Consider the following 19031-nt stretch of genomic DNA (forward strand, 5'->3'; position numbering starts at 1 on the left):
GGTCAATTACTCTCGACAATAATTACAATGGATCAAGTTGAGTTAAAAGAAAATGGACAATGACTGATCTAAAAATATTCTAATTCATGTGCAAAAAGAAACATATACAAAATAAGTTGGTAACAGGTACAAATTTACATAGATAAGCGTGGTTGATTCAGAATGGCCGATCCTGCTTGACCCGCTCCTATAGGAGCGGTATATAGAAACGGGTCGTTCATCATAGAAGACCAGCTTAGCGGGGACTTTACAATTTGTTTGCACACTATGAATTATTTCTATGTGGCATTGCTTACAGGAAAGTGTAATGGCCTTGGAATAGACACAAAGACTCAAAATTAGAAAGGAACAAAGATAAAACCACAATCCTACAAGTGAAAGAAATATTGAATAAAATGTCAGATCAAAAGGAGGATTACTGTACGGAGCGTAAAAACTAGAAAAATTATTGATGTCATGAAGCAGTCATCAGTTTCATGTAAGTTAGGTTAATAAGAAGTTCTGTAACTACCTTTAACAGTGTAGTGTGCACGCAATTGTGTTTTGTTTACTCTCTATGTGAACAAGCAAATGAGAAATAGAACGAGCAAAGGAGCCGTTTCAAAGGTAACCTTCATTTACTACTACTATTCCTACCAGGACCTGGCGTAAAGGCAATGTCGCCCATCGGTAATATTTACCGTGCAAGTGCAACTTTAGCGTCACCTCATGTATTGCGAGGTTTAACTTCAGCTTTCTCACGTGTCACGATATCTCCTAGGCCTACTCAACTATGCCTACCCAGTAATTCAGGTTGGTTGGTGTGCCCTGTCCTAGTCAAGTTAAAGCCTTAACCACGGTAGCCTACCGTCATTCAACCTTATATCAAAAATTTTAATTTTATCCCTTACCACATTAGAAATTGGTTAGTTTCAGACGTTTCGGTAATTCTGTATATTAGCTCCGCGCCTGTTTTTACCTTGTCAACTGGTTTTTTCTTCACTTTTAGGGGTTCTGATACAGGTGGTGCATCTGTTTGTTGTCGGCCAAAGGGAATGTCCCTTCTCCGTGTTTAGTACTGGCCCGGGGGCGGGGGGTGAGTGTTGGGTACCCATATGTTAACAAGTAATTGCACTTGCCGGACGGGATATGAACCATTCGAAACAGACGTACCCGTGCTCTGTCTTGTGAAGACCTCGTATGGAAACCCCTTGTTGGATGGACTTCAGGGGTTAATTACACTCAAGCGCCAAAAATTAAAGGTAAATTCATAATTAGCAACCAAAAAACTGTAGAAAAAGTTAAGTTAGAAGGCAGTCGCCGCCGCGGAGTTACTATATAGTTGTACCGACATTTCTGGCACAATGTTTGGGTAGTATGCTGAGTAGGGGGTCACGAATTATTTAAGGGGGTCCTCTACCCACGCTGCCCAAGATAGGACGCTGCGGCCAATGTTAGCTTAGGTAAAGGTAAGTCTGGTTAGGTTAGGCCTGTATACCCTCTGAAATGCACTAACCCCCTAGGCTATGTGCATTCGTTCCCAATATTTTATTAGCAGTCATGCATTGGTATAAGCAAAGAAAGGGTACCAGAAAGGTTAAGCTAGCTGACATAGCCTAGCTAATGCAGGCTAGCTTAGACTAGGCATTCTTAAGGCAAGCATGTCCTACTTGGGGTTGAGTAGGCTACATTGTGGGGAAACATGGTAAAACTGGACAAGAGCTTATTGGCCTTTGCAAGGTGCATATAGTCTAGATTAGGTTAGCCTTTGTAGGTTAAACCAAGTAGTTTAGCCTGATAGACTAGTGTAATTGCATGTGACACTCACTGGTCCTCCTTTCTTCTAGAGTTATGTTATTCTAGTCTCCATGTAGGGGTTATATCATCCCAGGCTAGGCATGTTTAGATTTAGGTCAATAGGTTAGTGGATAATTCAGGTTTAAAGAACATGTGCAGAGCTCTTTTGAAATTTTACCCAAAAGTAGATAAGATAAATTATTAGGGCAATAAACTATACTTGTAACTTTCATGGTGGAAAAATGGGCATTTCGTTAGCTGCCACAAAATTCCTCTTCCTTGTTCTTTTTATAATTCAGAATGGTGAGTTATAGTATGTTAAATTAATTCCTGTCCAAACATCCTTTTATTTTCCCAACTTTTTCCAACTTTTGTTTATACATTTTTTAATTATCTCTGTGTTTTCCATTTCCTCCTATTTAACAGTTGTGAGGGAAGCATAGTGGGAAATGGTTTTTTGGGTAGCTGAAAACCTAAAACAGTCAAATATATAAAAATTAAACCACAAAGCAGATTAAAAAAATACATGGTTGGTGTATGTAGTCCTTACCAATTACAAGGTTAGGGAAAAAAAAAAAGGTGAAAAGCATGGAAATCTGGCGGTAATATTATAGGGATGCATCCTGACTTAACTTGGGTCCTAGGTCTTACCTGGCCAAGGACTTTGTTTTCCTTAGAAATCCCCCTTAACCTTATGCAAAAAGTGTGTCCATGATATTTAATGGGATGTATCCTAACCAAATCTAGGACAGTGTTTTTACCTGCCTGGCCCTGGAAGGGGCCAGGAGGCTTTGTCTTCCCTCAGAACCCCCTTCACCCCAGCCAAAAAATGTAGCAGTAATATTTACAGGGCTGCATCCTAACCTAATCTAGCCCAGGATGCTGGGTCTACCTTTCCTTTTGGAGGCCTTTGCCTCTGAACTCAGCTTGCCATTACATTTATATGCACTTCATATATTGCTTATCTTAATATTGGTAGGTTGTGGTTCATGACTAGAGGGAAGGTCTGTTATCCTTCCAGTATGTGTTGGGTATGGGAAAGACTCACTGACTTGCAACGAAAAGTATTACGACCATTCTTCCTCCTTGCCCCTTTTCCTTAAATTCCTTTAATGTGGTCACAGAAAAACCACATTTACAGTGTTTTACCTTACCAATGACTGTCACCAAATGATTCCAAACTGTGACTCACTTGAAGTGTAAAAAAACACAGCTTTAAGCAAATTAGGTTCTATATGAAAGAAGAAAGCTTCATGATCCTGAAAAAAATGTTATAGCTCTAGATTTGTGGTATCAAATTTGCTCATTATTTTCCACTTATTATCTGATTATCCATCATAAGACAGATCCATGATGGAAGTGAGTATTGGGTAGTGAAAACTAAAAGTGCTTAAAAACTTAAGTATGAGAAATACTTAGTTTTAGGTTGGTAAAATTAAGAGTAAGTGTTGTTAAAAAAAAAAAAAAAGTACAAGTGCCAGTCAACTGCACAAGGGCTCTTTGCTCCTAAGACTTTGGAAAGAATATCCAAGAAGTTACAGAGAATATGTAAGTTTAGAAAACTGACGAAGTCATTTGACACTATCAGTAAAATAATTTATATACACCCACCCGTCCTTCACACTTCGTAAAAAGGCACTAAAATCTTCATCATTCAGCCATTTGTGTTATTTAATTTAGTGATGGTGAGAAATTAATTATCACAGTATCACCAAGTACTCTATACTACAATACTTGGTGTTTTTGAATTTTGCACTTTTTGTAAGGAAGTGAGAGGAAATTGTCTCTACATTTTGGAGTTATCATAAAATGGATATCTTTTTTGGGAACAAAAGGGGCAGAGCTCCTCCAGGTAGGTGGGACATGATATCCTAGATAGAGTTATGTAGGTTGGCAGGTCCCAGGGTATAAACTTCCCCTCCCCTGGTTAGATAGGAAACTGTATCCCAAGTGAAGTTAGGTTCAAATTTATCCCTGTTAATTATCATTAGACTCTCTTCATTTACGAGTACAGTAGCTTTAATCAGTAATGGCTACCCTGTTCCTGTTTAAATTCTCAGCACTGTAGAGAATGTATAATTCCAACTTCACTTTTAAGATTGCAAAGCAATTAAAATTTGTGTAAAACATTTCATAATTGTAGAAACTTTTAGATTTCTTACTGTGGTATACTTCGGTTTTCAGTGTTTGACCAGCGTCGTCATTATGCTATGCGACTAGAGCTTACTGAACATGGCATTGTATGGCGAAGACCTGAATACATTCCATCTTGGACACCTCCAAAGTCTGGAGATCTGCGACCTTATGCAGAGCCCGACCCATCAAGACCTCCTCTCAAAGTTTTACCAGCTAAAGATGCTTTTGAAAAGTAAGATCATTAGTGTTTGTTTTTAATTTTATAACATTTTCATTGCCACATCATCCCAATATGCAAACCTGATATTTAACAGCATTTAATCCCCTTAATCATTCATGTTACTGAGAGAACAAATGACAAAACAAATATGTGCCTCAGTGCTCACATTGAAACCTCCTGTGTTTACGTAGTAAGAAAACAGTAGTTTTTAAAAGATTTTTCATAGAAATAAATCTATTAAAGATTTTGCCAGAATCTTTGGCATTTTCAGAATATCTAGTCTGTGAATTTTCAAGAAGTTATTTATCAAATGAGATTAATATACTAAGAACAGACCCTTTGTGCCAAGCTGTATCCGAGTTAAAAATGTCAATTTGTGGTCTGGTTAAACCGTTTACATAACATGGTTTTGAGAGCCTTTGGATAGCTAGCAAAGGTTTAACTCCTTGCATTTTTAACATAAGTTTTACTCTCTATTAATGTGAATTTATATTTTCATATAAGTAATTTACCAAGTAATTACATAGCTATACAGTAAACCCCCCTTATTCATGGGGGATGCATTCCAGACCCCCTCACGAATAGCTAAAACCCACAAATACTTAGAACCCCCCGCTAAAAACGCTTATAACTGTCTACCATGAAAGGTCAGACACCAAAGTATGCCTAAAAATACCAGCCTACATCAAATATACATTAAACTAAACAAAAACTTCTTTCAGTTTTCTTCTAAAGATGGAAAGAGAAACCCACAAGATTCCTGTGTATAACTTGTTTACTTGTAAATATTTACATGTTACCGTACTTTTAAACTCAAGTACTTTCAGGTCCTAACTGTGACCCTTTTTCAAGAGATGAGGTAGTCAGGCTGGTTCAAGGCCCAGCAATTTTCTGGAACTTCTTCTCCCTGTGTTGTTATTTATATGATGGCTGTCCTGGTTTCCATCCTCTTGAGAGTTGTTAATCTCCTCCTGACAGTTTGATATCCTGATCTGATGGTCAGTGGTATTAACCCTTGTGGTATGTGAGTAGTTACCATCGGTCTGTACGGCAGGAGACCTAACCTCCAGGTCAGAAGGGTCGATCTTAGCTTCTTTTAATATTAAAGATTGGCTTATGGGATCTTCTGAGGTAAATCCTTTGTTTCCTTCTATCACTTTAATCTGTCTGATGACCAAGTATGTGTACGCGCAATAGTACCATGCGTATACTGTAGCGGCAAATGACCAAATATAACTCGTTTCATTGCTATCTCTCATTTGTGTGTACAGTACTATGGACTAAAAATATTTTTTTAAATCGTGCAATAAGATGTCTTCTAAATGCTCTGCATCTTCTAGGGCCTCTGGCAAAGAGCCTACAATTAATGACTGATGCGAAGAAAGTAGACATGATTTTTATGTTAAGAGAAGGCAAAAGTCACAGAGAAGCAGCAGCCCATTACGGCATGACATCAAGTGCAGTCGCCTGCATTGAGCATGAATAAGGTAAAATACTTGTGCAGCCCTACCATACCACCTTTGTTGCCATGTTCAAATACCTTAACATGACAGCGCCTACCGAAACCGCTGACAAAGCACCTTCTGCAGAAGGTGAAGAGGCGACCTCAAACGAGATGTAACTCCTCTGCTTTGCTGTGCAGCCATATCTACATCGTCATTCATGGTACTGCACAGCTAATTCATCATCATCATCATCTACAGTACAATCAACATTCACCAGTTAGTACCCGTATGATTTAATCTTATTATTTATTATTATTAAAGGTACCCAGTATAGTATTACATATTATTATTATTTAATTTTATTATTATGTACTGTAGAATTATCATTAATTTACATTATTATTTAACATTATTATACAATAAATATTATGAAAATACACAATATTGCTATACGAAAAAGACAAAAAATCTGCATCTGCGAATAGGTAGGTTCCCCGCAAATATTTTTATAGATATGTTCCACAGAAAAACCCACGAATACGTGAGTTGTCCTGCGAATAAATTTTAGATAGGTTCCACAGAAAAATCCGCGAATACTGAGACCGCGAATACGGCGGGTTTACTGTACTGATCATCGGTTGTATGGCTGGATTTCGGTGAAGTATAATTGCTTTATTGAGTAACCTTTGAGCTTTAATAGTTTTCAGGATAATTTTTTCTAGTTCTTTGGTCATCATGATGTCTGATTCAGGTTCACCTATTTTCGCTATTGTAGCAAAAGCTGCAAATGAGATTAATCAATCTTCATATGATTCTCATACAATTTGCAGTAAATCTAGGGGGCAGAAATATAGTAAGTAGAAAACTTGTGCTAAATATTATGGTTAGCATGAGTAGAAGATACTTAATCTCAACTAGACAAGTTAGAGAGGGATAGAAGGAAAGTGGCCTATAGAGCCAAGAAATGAGCTTCCTTTAGCCTAGGTTAGAAGATATCTCTGCTATTCCTTCTCCCCCCCTTCCCACCCTTTTTTCTCCTGCTACTAGCCCTCTTATTTTTAATCCATGTACTCGTGCTCTTGGCTCCCTTGCTTCCTACCCTTGCCATTGCCAGTCTCAAGTCTAGGTTTAACAAGAAATTAACCTAGTAGTGATACAGTGAAGTGGAGGAGGTGGCTACTCGGCCCCCCCAATTCTCCTAGACAACGGTCCCTGTCATACTTCCCTAAATCTGGGAGGAGTCATACCGGAGGTCCAAGGGAGATTGGTGGGGTTTGCCCATGGGTAGTTGTGCCCCTCATTCGAACCTGTTGCACATTTCCAGGTATCGGCAGACAGCTACTGGAAAGGCGTTTTGAGAGGAGAAAGTGTTTTGCAAGTGGAAGAGGTGGCTGTTCGTCCCACCGATTCTCCTAGACGAAGGTCCCTGTCATGTTCCCCTAAACCTGAGAGGAGTCATACCGGAGGTCCAAGGGAGGTCGAAGGGGTTTGCCCACAGGTAGTCGCCCCCTCAGTCAAGCCTGTTGATCGATCCCAGGCTTCGACCAGGGAAGCTCTTTCCCAATGCTCAGCATTTTCGTCGACGAAAATTGTTTTTCGTTGGCAGAACTTGACCTCCTTGTCAAGACTTCTTTGAGTTCGTTGAAGTTTACAGTTTCTTGGACTGGATGGTGAGAGTGCTAGCCAAGATGATTGAAGATTGCAATGGTTTGTGGAGACTTCACCTCGGACTGGCTAGCAGACAAACCATCAGGGATGGCTCTCTCCTGAACTTGCAGCTCTTTTCTCTCTGGGTGTTTTGAAGGAAAGAGATTTTTGGTGCTCCCATTTCCACTAAAGGAGTCACTCAGACCCAGAATTCGGACCTTCATTAGAAGTCGACTTAGGATCTTCTGGTGCATTCTTCCAAACGCCCCAAGGATTCTTCTGTGTTTGTTTCTAAGATGGTCTCTCCTCTCCAGCAACATCCCTTTCTTGGGAGTAAGCCCAAGTCCAGTTTAGGACCCGCTCTAATGTCTGCTTCTCAACCGGAAAGTTTCCGGGATGTGGTCTCCAGAAGAACAGAACCTTCACATCAGCATCAGAGAGCTGAAAGCTATTCACTTAGGGCTTCTGTGCTTCTCGAACCTAGTTCACAACAAGACCGTGGCAGTCCATTCAGACATACCACAGCCCTTTTGGAGGAGGTCTCCTCTCTACTTCAAAAGAGAGTCGTAGAAGAAGTCGAGGACATCAACTCAGAGGACTTCTACTATCGTCTGTGTGTGGTCCCCAAATCATCGGGGTTAGGAGACCAGTCCTCAACATAAGTGCCCTCAATCTCTTCGTCTGGCAGAGAAGTTCAGATGGAGCGAACCAGTTGGCCCTTTCATCCATTCACCTGGGCATTTGGTTGATAACCTTGGACATTCAGGACGCATGCTTCCGCTTTCCCTTCCATCTGGACTCCAGGAAGTATCTAAAGTTTGTCTTCCAGGACACTCTCTCAGGTGCCTCACTTCGGCATCTAAATGCCTGTCCCCTCTCTGAGCGCCCGGCATCTTACAAGCCCCTGGCACCAGCTAAATCTCCAGCTTCTGGCTTTTTGCTTCAGCCTCACTACGGCATCTCAAGTGTTTATTCAAGTCCTTGCTCCTCTAGCAAGTGACTTCATTTATTAGGCATTAACATCAGTCTATATCTGAAGGACTTGCCTCTTTGATCCCCTTTGGAGGAAAAGTACATAAAGGACTTGTACATCTCCTCTCTCTCAGGAACTGGGAATTGCCATCTACCTTCAGGAGTCCCAGTTGGCCCCATCGCAAGAGTTCCTCTATTTGGGGATAAGCCTCAACTCTCATACTTTTCAGATTTTTCTGCTTGCCAAGAGAATCACCAGCTGCCTTCAGACAGTCCACAAGTTTCTAGCCCTTTGTCTTGCTCGGCCCATCAGTGGATGAGCCTACTGAAGACACTGTCATCCGTCGAGATGTTGGTCAAGTTAGGCAACTTTTCATGAGAAGTTTTGCAATTCATCCTCTAGGCCAACTGGGACAGGGAAACACAGCCAGACACCTGCACATTTCCCATAAACCTAGTACTGTCATCAAATCGGACCGGCATGGTGGCAGTCCAAACATTGACTTTCAGAAGGAAAGCCTTTCATCATCTGAACCCAGACTTAGACTTCTATTCTGACTCCTCTCAGTTATAGGTTGAGGAGTCCTCTTAGGCTACACCATTCCGCCCTTCAGCATGGTCAGGGAAGTGCTGAACAAGTCTTGGGCTCATCGCAACGTTACGATGATACTCATAGCCCCGTCCTGGCCCATGAAAGAATGGTTTCAGGACCTGCTATGGTTGTGGGTGGACTCTCCGAGTCGTCTTGTCCTGACAGGCTTCAGACTGTCTGGAAGCTTGTCAGACTGTAAGAGTTTTCAAGATGCACTGCAGAGGTTATTGCAAGATGCAGACATCAGCTTACTAGCTGCGTCTTCCAGGCTAAGTGGGCGATTTTCCAAAGCTGGCGTCTCAGACTCAACATCTTTTCTTCTGAGACGTCTGTGACCCAGTTGCAGATTTCCTTCTTTATCCAAGATGTAGTCTCTCTCTCCTCCTCCATTAAGGGGTTTTGAGCTGTGTTTAAACACAGGGATCCAGAATCTTGTGTCAATCCCAAATCTTAATGACCTCGTCATTAAGCAGGAAAGGAAGATCCGGTCTCCTGGATCCTGGATGTAGTGTTGAAGTGGCCGACAGGTCCCGGTTTTCAACCCCTTGTTCCTCTTCTCAGAGAAACCTTACTCAGAAGATTCTCTTCCTCGTGGCCTTGGCTTCTGCTGACATATTAGCCAGCTCCAAGACATTGATAAATAGTAATTTTATATAAGTAACTTACCAAGTAATTACATAGCTATAGGTTTCCTAACCATGGCAGCCTAAATTCAAAAATAGCAGTAGCGCTTCTGTTGCTTTTGTGTAGGTGATGAGCCCCACCCACTTTCGGTGAACAGGAGGAACAACATAGCAGAGAGCTTCAATCCATTTTCTGCTAGCTCCCAACTAACATTGGGTGTTTTCTGCAGCCCTCTTCATTGTTTTTAAGGATGTGTTTGCCCGAATTTGGTGAAGTATTCTAATTTTGTTGTGGCCTTTAAGCATTAGTTATCTTGTTAGCTTTTAGAACATTATTTATAGCATTTTTTGGACCATAATGTCAGACTCTAGCTCTTCAAGCATCCGCTTTTGCAGCGATGGATGTAGGACTAGATTAACTAAGTCATCATATGACTCTCATTCCAAGTGTGTTAAATGCAGGGGCAAGAGTGGAGAATACTTGTATAGAATACCAGGACTGGGATGACAAGAAATGGAAAGTACAGTATTAAAGTCTCACTTAGACAAGCTTGAGAGGAAGAGGAAGGTGGCCTCTAGAGCCGAAAATAGGGCTAATTTAGTCTACCCCTTTACCTAGGCTAATAGAATGATAGTGCTATTCCTTTCATCACCAGTTCTTGCTATTTCTCCTATCCCTAGCCTGCCTACTACTTTACCACATACTCCTGTGCCTGGTTCCCATGCTTCAAAACTCGATCCCATTGCTAGCCTTGAATCTAGGTTCGACCAGAAAATTAATTTAGTGGTTAATACGGTGGCGGAATTGGGGTTGTCCATAGAAGTCTTGATGGACAAGTGTCAACTGGTTAGGGTAATGACAGTGTTGTGCAAGTTGAGGAGGTAGCTACTCGTCCCACCGGTGCTTCTAGATGAAGGTCCCTGTCCCACTCCCCTGAACCTGGGAGAAGACATACCAGAGTTCCGAGGGAGGCTAGTGGGGTTTGCCCATGTGTAGTTGCCCCCTCAGTCAAGCCTGTTGCCCAATCCCAAGCTTCAACAGACAGCCGTTGGAGAGGCATCTCAGTGAGTGCTCATCAACTGTAGTCGGATTCTCAAGGTTCCAGCCCTGTCAAGAGGTAAAAGGAGGCCAATCATAGTCCTCAACCCTCTTGCAGCTTCGCTGATCTGCCTTCTGCCTTTACTTTGGCTCGACCTCCTCAGTCTGCTTTGGACAGCCCGAAGTTGTTTTCTCCTTATTTTGAGCGCTCATTTTTGGTTCCCAAGCACCCAAAAGATCCGCTCAGGCGCCCATAGTCTTCTTTGAAGCACCCGTCGCCAACAGAGCGCACGATGCCCGCTTCCTAGCGCCAGACACCAGCTCCCAAGCGTGTGGCGCCACCTCCTGAGCACCCGGCACCAACTCTTATGCGCTTGGCGCCACCTTTTCCTCCTCAAGCACACACTTCTGTTCTAGAAGATCTGTCATAAGAACCAATTAAACGTCAGTTGACTGCGATTATAGGTTTTTGCAGAAATTCCCCCATGGCCCCCAAGACCTCCAAGGATACATCTTTGTCACCTGTCTCTTCAGATGAGGAGGACTTTGGACAGGAACCCGCACCTCCTTCGGCATATGCTGCCTTGCTCAAGTTTTTCCTGGCCAGCTTTCCTGACTTCTTCGCGCCTGCTGCCCCGGTCTCGCCTGCTTCGACCTTCCTTATGAGGAATCAGCCAGACGACAGTGCTCAGCTCCCTAAGCTGGTGCTTTCCTCCTCCTCGAGGAAGGCGCTCAAAGAGGAGAACAATTGGCTCTCTGCGAAGAGGGAGCAGGGTAAAGCCACCTTCACTTTTCCTCCCTCTAGACTGATTCGTAGGAGAGATCTCTGCTACTCTAATAGAAAAGCTCCCTCTTTGGGAGCTGTTGCCTCATCCCAAGGGGACTTCTCTGAACTGATTCATTCGTCTCGTCGTTCAGCTTTGTCGTCTGCGAAAATTATGTTTTCGTTGGTGGAGCTGACTGATGGGGCCCTTGCTAAGAAGATCAAGGACTGCCCTGACCTTGCAAAGGACTTCTCTTCAGACTGGCTGGCTGCTTCATTCCCCTCCATACATGAGAGGCTCTGAATAGCCACATGGGAGGTTCGTCGTACTCCTCCATACATGAGAAATTCTAGAGAACCACATGGGAGGTCAACGGACCAAGACAGTACCGACCTGAAGGGTGATCAAAGTACTCTCCACCATGTCTCGTCACCAAAAGCATCAGTTGATAAGGTGAGTGTATAACTAAATAGATATACTACGCAGAGCAGATCAGTGAGCTGTCATCTCTGCGGTTGTAAAAGGGGTGTGCCACAAACTTAGATGGTTCTCCCGGAGGGACAGCGGCTCTGCACTCTGCCTCATTCTCTTCCATACATGAGAGGTTCTGAAAAGCCACATGGGAGGTCGACAGACCAAGAGTACTAACCTGACTGTCGATGAAAGTACTCTCCAACATGTCTCTTCACTGAAAGTATTAATTGATATGGTGAGTGTATGACTAAACGGATATTTTATGCAGAGCAGATTGGTGAGCTACCATCTCTGCGGTTGTCAAAAGGCATGCAATAGAATTGATCCCTCCTCCTCTAAATGTTGTTAATCGGGCAAATTCAGGTGTTCAGGGAGTGTATTGTAATATGAAGTTTTCATAATAAAACTAATATTGTAATACTTACGTGAACACATGAATGATTCCCACCCTCCTTTCCCGACATCAATTTTGACCTTGAATAAAGCAATTGACGAAAGTGGGAGTGTCGGCGCACACCTGTGTCAGCGTTGCCAACTGTTTGTTATGGTAGCTCAAGTGACAAGATTTTACCTGCAGCGCTGGTAACGCTGGCTGTTAAAATTCCCAATTGTGGGATTGGTAATTGAGAGTTGTTCGGGCTAGTGGGAGTAAGGGCGAATTCAGGTGTTCAGGTAAGTATTGCAATATTAGTTTTATAATGAAAACTTCATGTTTATATTAAGTATAATTACAGCATATTTATATTCAAGAATAGCTAAAACAATCCTTCAGGCCAGTGCCAGGAGAATTGAGAACTTTTAACCACTAGTTTTGTTAAACTTTATAACCTTCCAAACTCTGTGTTTTGACTTTTATTACAGAATGATGTTTCCTTTACCTTTAACATCAGCCTGCAGTTATATCCAGTTGCAGTGCATGTACTATGCTTTTCTAAGTTACATGAGGCATTGGGGGGGGGACACGTAAGATTTAATAGTAGAAATTGTTTTTTATATATACAAGCCCATATTTTAATGGAGTGCCAACCATAGTTTGAGAGTGGTGTATCATCACAGACAAACAGGTTACCTTCTGTACAGCCATTCTGCCCAGGGTACAGCATTTCAAATTGATTTGTCTCCTATCATCACTTATTACAAATTAAATAACTAACAAGTAACTAGGGCTACCAGTCAAGGCTTTTGGGAAACAGTGATTTATATATATATATATATATATATATATATATATATATATATATATATATATATATATATATATATATATATATATATATATATAAATATTTATATATAGCTGGTTTTAAGAAACTTTGCATATTTCCTTTTATTTCTTTTTTTCAGTTTATAGCCCATAATATATCAGATAAAGGAAATAGGTTCAGTTTTTTAATGTATGGATATGTCTTGCATTGATTATTTTGCATACCAATGATTTGAATTAATTGATGCCTATGTTTTGATATGCCTGTAAATAATTAGAGTATACTTTGACTTCAGCTTTGCTGTAGGGTTTGTCAAGTCTATCTAATGTCTTAGAGGTATAATTATCCTTCACATTTATATTTAGTTTAGATGAAGAAACAAAACGTTTCCTATCACTGGAGCTGGCAACACGTGAAGAAACCCTGAAAATTGGACGGCTGGATGCGTTGAGGAAGGTACAGAAACACAAATATGATACTGGTTCCATGGAAGCTACAAGTAAGAATGCTTATGCACTACACTCTATGATTTTCTGATGTTTGAAACATTTTGTTTATTGTTGTTTGTTATACTTTTTACCTGATAGTTCTAGAGCGGTAAGTGAAAGTTCCTCAATGTTAGCTACAGTTCACATGGTTAATAGTGGAGGAATTTGTACCAAGTGCAGATTGTGTTTCCTTAAAATTTTCCTTCCTCCAATCAGAAAAGCATATCTTCCTTTGTGGTACTGAGAATTTCAGGCAACCATTTTACTTCTGGCTGGCCAAGCTCATCAAATTTAGTGTTCATTCAATAACTTAGACTCTAAGCATATGAGACTGTTGAAATGTATTTCCATTCTTCTTTAGACTTAGACTAAGCATATGAGAATTTTGAAATGTATTTCCATGCTTCTTTAGACATACTAGGCATATGAGAATGTTGAATTGTATTTCCATGCTTCTTTATACTCAAGAGAAAGGAGTAGCTGGAACTGTTAATTAAGGCTATGTAATATATTATTGATCCTAGTGGTGTGTTTGTATAAAAGTGAAAGTGACTTTATGCATATCTGTCCTTGACAGTTTGGGATGTTAGACCAATTGCAGAGCATGACATACCTTTTTTCCCTTACATGCACATTCTTGTGTTGGTCATAGTGCAGATAACACTAATTCTGTTTCATTTCTTAATAAACTTGCAAGTTTATGATACATCGTAAGTGCAAACATTTCCACTTTTAGTTGTAAACTATGTAAAGTATCATTTTTGTTTTTCATTGTTACATAATTTGTGTTTGAAGGTACAGTGATTTTCTCCTTTTCCATGCTTAGGTGTGATCCTTGTGTAACTGAAAGTATTTTTTTGCAACATTTATTTTGGTTTCATGCATGTTAGTTTTACCCATTACATAAATTGCAATTGGTTTGAGATAATTGTAAAGGGAAAATGATCATTTTAGTACCATGGTCTTCATGTCCAGGAAAGAGTAGGGTAATCCTTTGTTGACATTGGGCTAAATTAAGGAACCAGGTTTAACCACTGTGTAGTCAGTTTTAATATATGAGCCTGTTATTTATGTCCAAACTTTTGATACTCTTTCTGTATGGTAGAAAAAGTGATTTCTCTAAATAGGTAACAACAGCTAACAACTTGAAAACGAAAACACTTTTAAATCAACATTTCAGCATGGATGTCTAAGATGGGTGGTGGTGAGTAAAAAAAAAAGTTAAGTATATCTTAGTTTAACCGGCTCTCCTTGGGCTGGCCCGAAAGATTAGAATCATGTATGGCTAAGAACCAACTGGTTACCTAGCAACGGGACCTACAGCTTATTGTGGAATCCGAACCACATTATAGTGAGAAATTAATTTCTATCACCAGAAATAAATTCCTCTTATTCTTCGTGGGCCGGTCAGAGATTCGAACTTGCGGCCAGCAGAGTGCTAGCTGAGAACGGAACCTACTCGCCCAATAAAGAAGCATAAACAGGCTACAGAGTTATTTTCCAGCTTTCTCATTGGAGGGACACTAAGATGGCTTAGTTTCAACGTATGAAACAAGCTTGCAAAACAACCTAGGTACAAGTTAAAGCATATATGAAAAAAACAGGAACAGAGAATAAAGTAACAGTTATTTCAACCAACATAAATATGCAGTAAATATGAATAGCACAAGAAGTCAGAAAACCAGGGGCAAAGTGTATAGCACTTTAGTGTTATAGCCTTTATTAAACACTTGGCATTGGCATCAGCAGTAGTGCCAAGAACATTTTAATTTTACATTAAAGTGTGGCAGCGTAATGATATGGCATCTCAACAGAAGGGAATGGTAAACACCAGTTCTTTGATGCATAGTACAAAGGCATTACTGGAAGTTTCCCATATAATAGTTTGTGGAGGGTGTTCAAATAAGATATACTACTATTCCAGTTATGGTGGATTCTTAGTTATGATTGTTCGGAAAAAAGAAATGAGCACTTGTAGCTACTTTGTAAGATAAAAGCTGTGGTAGGATGTTGAACATCCATACTGTTTATGGTAACCAGAACCACAACAGTAACCCCACAACTCATGGGACCTTGTTATTTATCAGCTACATTATTATGTTTTATTAATCTCTTAATGATAAGCTTAAAGTACAATACAGTATATGATAGAAGTTTATCGAGTTACAGTTGAATGTTGAAGTGTAGCATATACTAGAGTTACTGATCAGAATTTTTTTACTTGTCAAAAGCTTAATATTGTACATTGCCTCCAAAACCAGTTTAGTCATTTTGTCAGTATGTTGAAGAATCATTAGGAAAACTTTTGCAACATTTTTCTCTGGAATGTCTCATTATGAACCAATATTTTCCATTCATGATAGCCAAGGTCTACCTCATCAACTTCTAACCTAGTTTTAATGATGGTGTTGTCAACAGGTGGTCCAGTATGTTATAGTCTTCCAAGAGTTGATACTGTATTCATACACTGTTGAATGTCTCGAATGTCATTAGCATTGTTTGGGAGTCTCTTCCAAGCTTGCACTTGTTTGCTGTACAAGAAGATATGTGCAATGACCTAGTGAATAAGAGGGCCTACAGGACTTCCTTTGGGTTAGCTTGCTTACTTTAGGTACATTTATTTCTAGATTGGTCTAGTTTTCAAATTAAGTAAAGTTTCAGGCAATAATAAAGCATTGATTTATATTTATGTCACACTTGAATTGCACTTTCTTTGCAGTTACTATGTTAACTTGCAAGATTCGAAACTTACAAGAGGTACTTCTGAAGAATAAGAAAGATAAACCTGCGCGGTGTCGTTTAATTGAATTGATTGCACGGAGAAAGAAATTAATGAAGCATTTAAGACGAATGGACTACAAGCGTTTTGAATGGCTTTTAGAAACACTTAACCTGGAATATAAACCATTCCCAACGTAAGTGGTTCATGTATTTTCATTATCTAAGAGTTTTGCACACACTTGAAGGTAGTTTAGTTATCCTTATCATGAACTTAAAAATGAAATTATCACTGTTTATTGATTTAATTCACAGAGTTGGCCTTGTGCTTTGCCAGATTAAATTTATAAAGGAAAATGTTTTTTAAAACTGGCCACATTTTTTTCCTCATCCCAGAGGCACTTTAAGTGGGCTTGGCTTTCTTCTTGAGCAATTTTAAGTTACAGTATTTGTTTTTCATTTCCAGGGCTTACCACTGGATTACAAGAAAAGATTCTCTGAGAAAGTTGGTTCAGCTACACAAGGAAGACATAAGAACAAAGAGATTAGAAGAGTATAGAGAAGTTTTGAAGAGCAAAGAAGAGTCATTCTTAAAGGAGAAAGCTGAAACTTTGGAGTGGATTGCAAAGACTGAAGCAGAGTTGAAAATACCCATAGGTAAAAAATATATTGCTTCATAAAGACTTTCAGACCTTAAAGAAACTGAAATTTCTATCCTTCTTGAAAAAAGAGCACTAGGAGGAATATATTTCGTTAATTATAACTTTGTTTCAATTGTACAAATAACTGTGTATATTATTAAGACTTTAGACTGTCCATGGTCACTCTAATAGTAAAGGAGATGAATCAAGTTTAATACTGTATTTATTATTTACAAATCAAATTACCATTTTAGTTTGATATTCTGTATACAAAACGTTTGTAGTGGATTGCAGAGGCAGAAACAAAGTTTAGTATATCTAGAACAAGACTTTAATACTGTATATCAGTTAATGAAGACAGGCTTATTGCAGATAGAAACCTCTAAACAAGCACATGTTTGTGCAGTGGTAGTGTAACAGATGAGCTCATAAGGGACATAAGGGGTTGTTTCATTACTGTATGATTCCAGTATCTTTTGTAAAGGAAGTGAAGGCTGATTTTCAGTGAGAACCTCATATTTAGTAGTAATGTTCCTATTTACAAGGCTTAATTCAGCTTTCTCAAATGTTGTAGGTTGTTTTACTTTCTTTTCCTCAGTTGTTTGCTCAGTCACATGGAGAGCATCATTTTCTCTTATTGATGCACTCTCAGTGAACCAGATAAGTATCTATAAGCTTTTAAAAGAAAAACCAAAGTTAAGTATTTTAAGTGTAACTTGCATATCTGCCATTTTACTCGTTGTCTCTTGTTTGACTGGTCTGTGTCTTCCTTTTCATAGGAACAGCTGTATGTTTAGTATGTGAAGTGGTCATAGTAGATTATCATCGAATACCTATTACAGTTGTTATCGTCATCAGAATATTTGTAGGTTTGCCTGTCATTGTAGCTGCATTTAGATTCTGAGGCACAGTTATTTTTATCACTTATTTTGAAAGCTAACGCAGCTCCAGTGTTGTAGTAACTGTTTTAGGTATGAAACAAAAGGCTTTTCAACAACCTTTGCAATAATTTTACCTCTCAGTTAACCATTGTTAGTAACAACTTTCAGGGAGTTTCCTTGGTTTTGCAGTTGGTTATCCTTGGTTTTGCAGTTGGTTATGAGATTATAGGCCTGCCATGTTTTACTTGGTCTATACTAATAATCACATTCTTTAGCGAAGAGGAAACTTTGTCTTTGGAAATGTGATCTTTTCTCGGGTCTTACACAAAAGGGTGTACTTGCCATCATCTCCCAGGTGTTTGCCTTCCACCTTTGCTTCAGGAGGTAATTATTTGCATTAGGCCTTGCATATCAGAAAGAATATGATGTTGGGGGTGATATGATTGAACATTATGACTTAGGGCAGAGCAGAGAGACTCGGTAGAAAAAAGTCAATTTGCCCTTGTGTTATTTTTAAGTTTCAGTGAGGGGGCCACATTCTGGGCCAAACTTCAGTAGTCAGCTGCTTCACTGTTCATTGCTAACAGAATGCTGCATGTTCAACTTAGTCTGGTAAGTGTAACAAATTTTAATTTTTTTATACCATGTGTAAGCAAATGTTGTGAAGCCTTGAGTTTTTGCACTTTCTCTGTGAACTCCCACCCTGTTTAGGTCTTCTACGATGCCTTTTTCAGTAATTTTCAAGGTTCTTCTTACTGGTCTTCATCCTGTTTACTACTTTACTGTTTTCATATGTCCAAACCATCTCAGTCCTTGAGATCTGTCTTATTTCCAAAGTGCTGGACACCACATCTCTTCCCCACCCCAACATTGGGCCATATGGCCCAAATTTCATATACTGTATTCATTCCACAAGTTCTTTGTAATGTGATCTTCCCCTCCAAACTTCAGTCATGTTTTGAAAAATAGCATAAATGAAACAATTTTTTCATGTTTATTGTTTATTAAAAATGTACAAAGTAATTTACAAAAGCCTCAAACATGCTTATTAACTATTATGTACATTAAATCTAGATACATACATAAACAGATTATGTATGTTTGCACTAATATTTACATTATGTATAATACATAATATAAATTAGGACAAATCCTAATTCATTGAAAATCCAGTATATTTTTATCTTGAATACTGACATGAATGCATTTATACTGGTGTTCAGCCATCCATTGTTCAGTATTCCACCTCAGGCCTCAAGGGTATACTGAAAGCACTCTGATCCTGCAAATGAGACGATCCTTTTCTTGAAGGAAACAAAAGTTATGCACCCACAGAGGGGATGCCATTGATCGGTGCATGAGGGGAAAAAGTCAACAAACCATGAAATATATTTGTGAGATTTAGGCTGT

General features: G+C 39.5%; 1 protein-coding gene across 2 annotated transcripts; it reads left to right on the plus strand.

Annotated features, from left to right (window-relative positions):
- The first annotated feature begins 441 nt into the window (after window positions 1–441).
- On the plus strand, window positions 442–16955 carry bonsai (28S ribosomal protein S15, mitochondrial). 2 transcript variants are annotated; one of them, XM_067110308.1, is made up of 5 exons: window positions 442–478; window positions 3961–4144; window positions 13259–13392; window positions 16101–16296; window positions 16566–16955. In XM_067110308.1, the coding sequence occupies exons 1-5, from the start codon at window positions 457–459 to the stop codon at window positions 16777–16779; spliced, it is 750 nt and encodes a 249-aa protein (XP_066966409.1). In that variant the 5' UTR covers window positions 442–456; the 3' UTR covers window positions 16780–16955. The 2 variants fall into 2 exon arrangements, with proteins under 2 accessions (XP_066966409.1, XP_066966408.1); XM_067110307.1 differs by lacking the exon at window positions 442–478 and adding an exon at window positions 609–792.
- The last annotated feature ends 2076 nt before the right edge of the window (window positions 16956–19031 follow it).

Source organism: Macrobrachium rosenbergii, chromosome 10, assembly GCF_040412425.1.
Source record: "Macrobrachium rosenbergii isolate ZJJX-2024 chromosome 10, ASM4041242v1, whole genome shotgun sequence".
NCBI classification, from domain to species: domain Eukaryota; kingdom Metazoa; phylum Arthropoda; class Malacostraca; order Decapoda; family Palaemonidae; genus Macrobrachium; species Macrobrachium rosenbergii.

What these genes read in the sequence shown, in the direction of transcription:
- bonsai (XM_067110307.1), top strand. Translation starts at nt 657, where the DNA reads ATGTCGCCCATCGGTAATATTTACCGTGCAAGTGCAACTTTAGCGTCA. An exon ending in GCTAAAGATGCTTTTGAAAA is followed by an intron (nt 4,145 to 13,258) that starts GTAAGATCATTA and finishes ATTTATATTTAG; the next exon opens with TTTAGATGAAGAAACAAAAC. An exon ending in TGGTTCCATGGAAGCTACAA is followed by an intron (nt 13,393 to 16,100) that starts GTAAGAATGCTT and finishes CTTTCTTTGCAG; the next exon opens with TTACTATGTTAACTTGCAAG.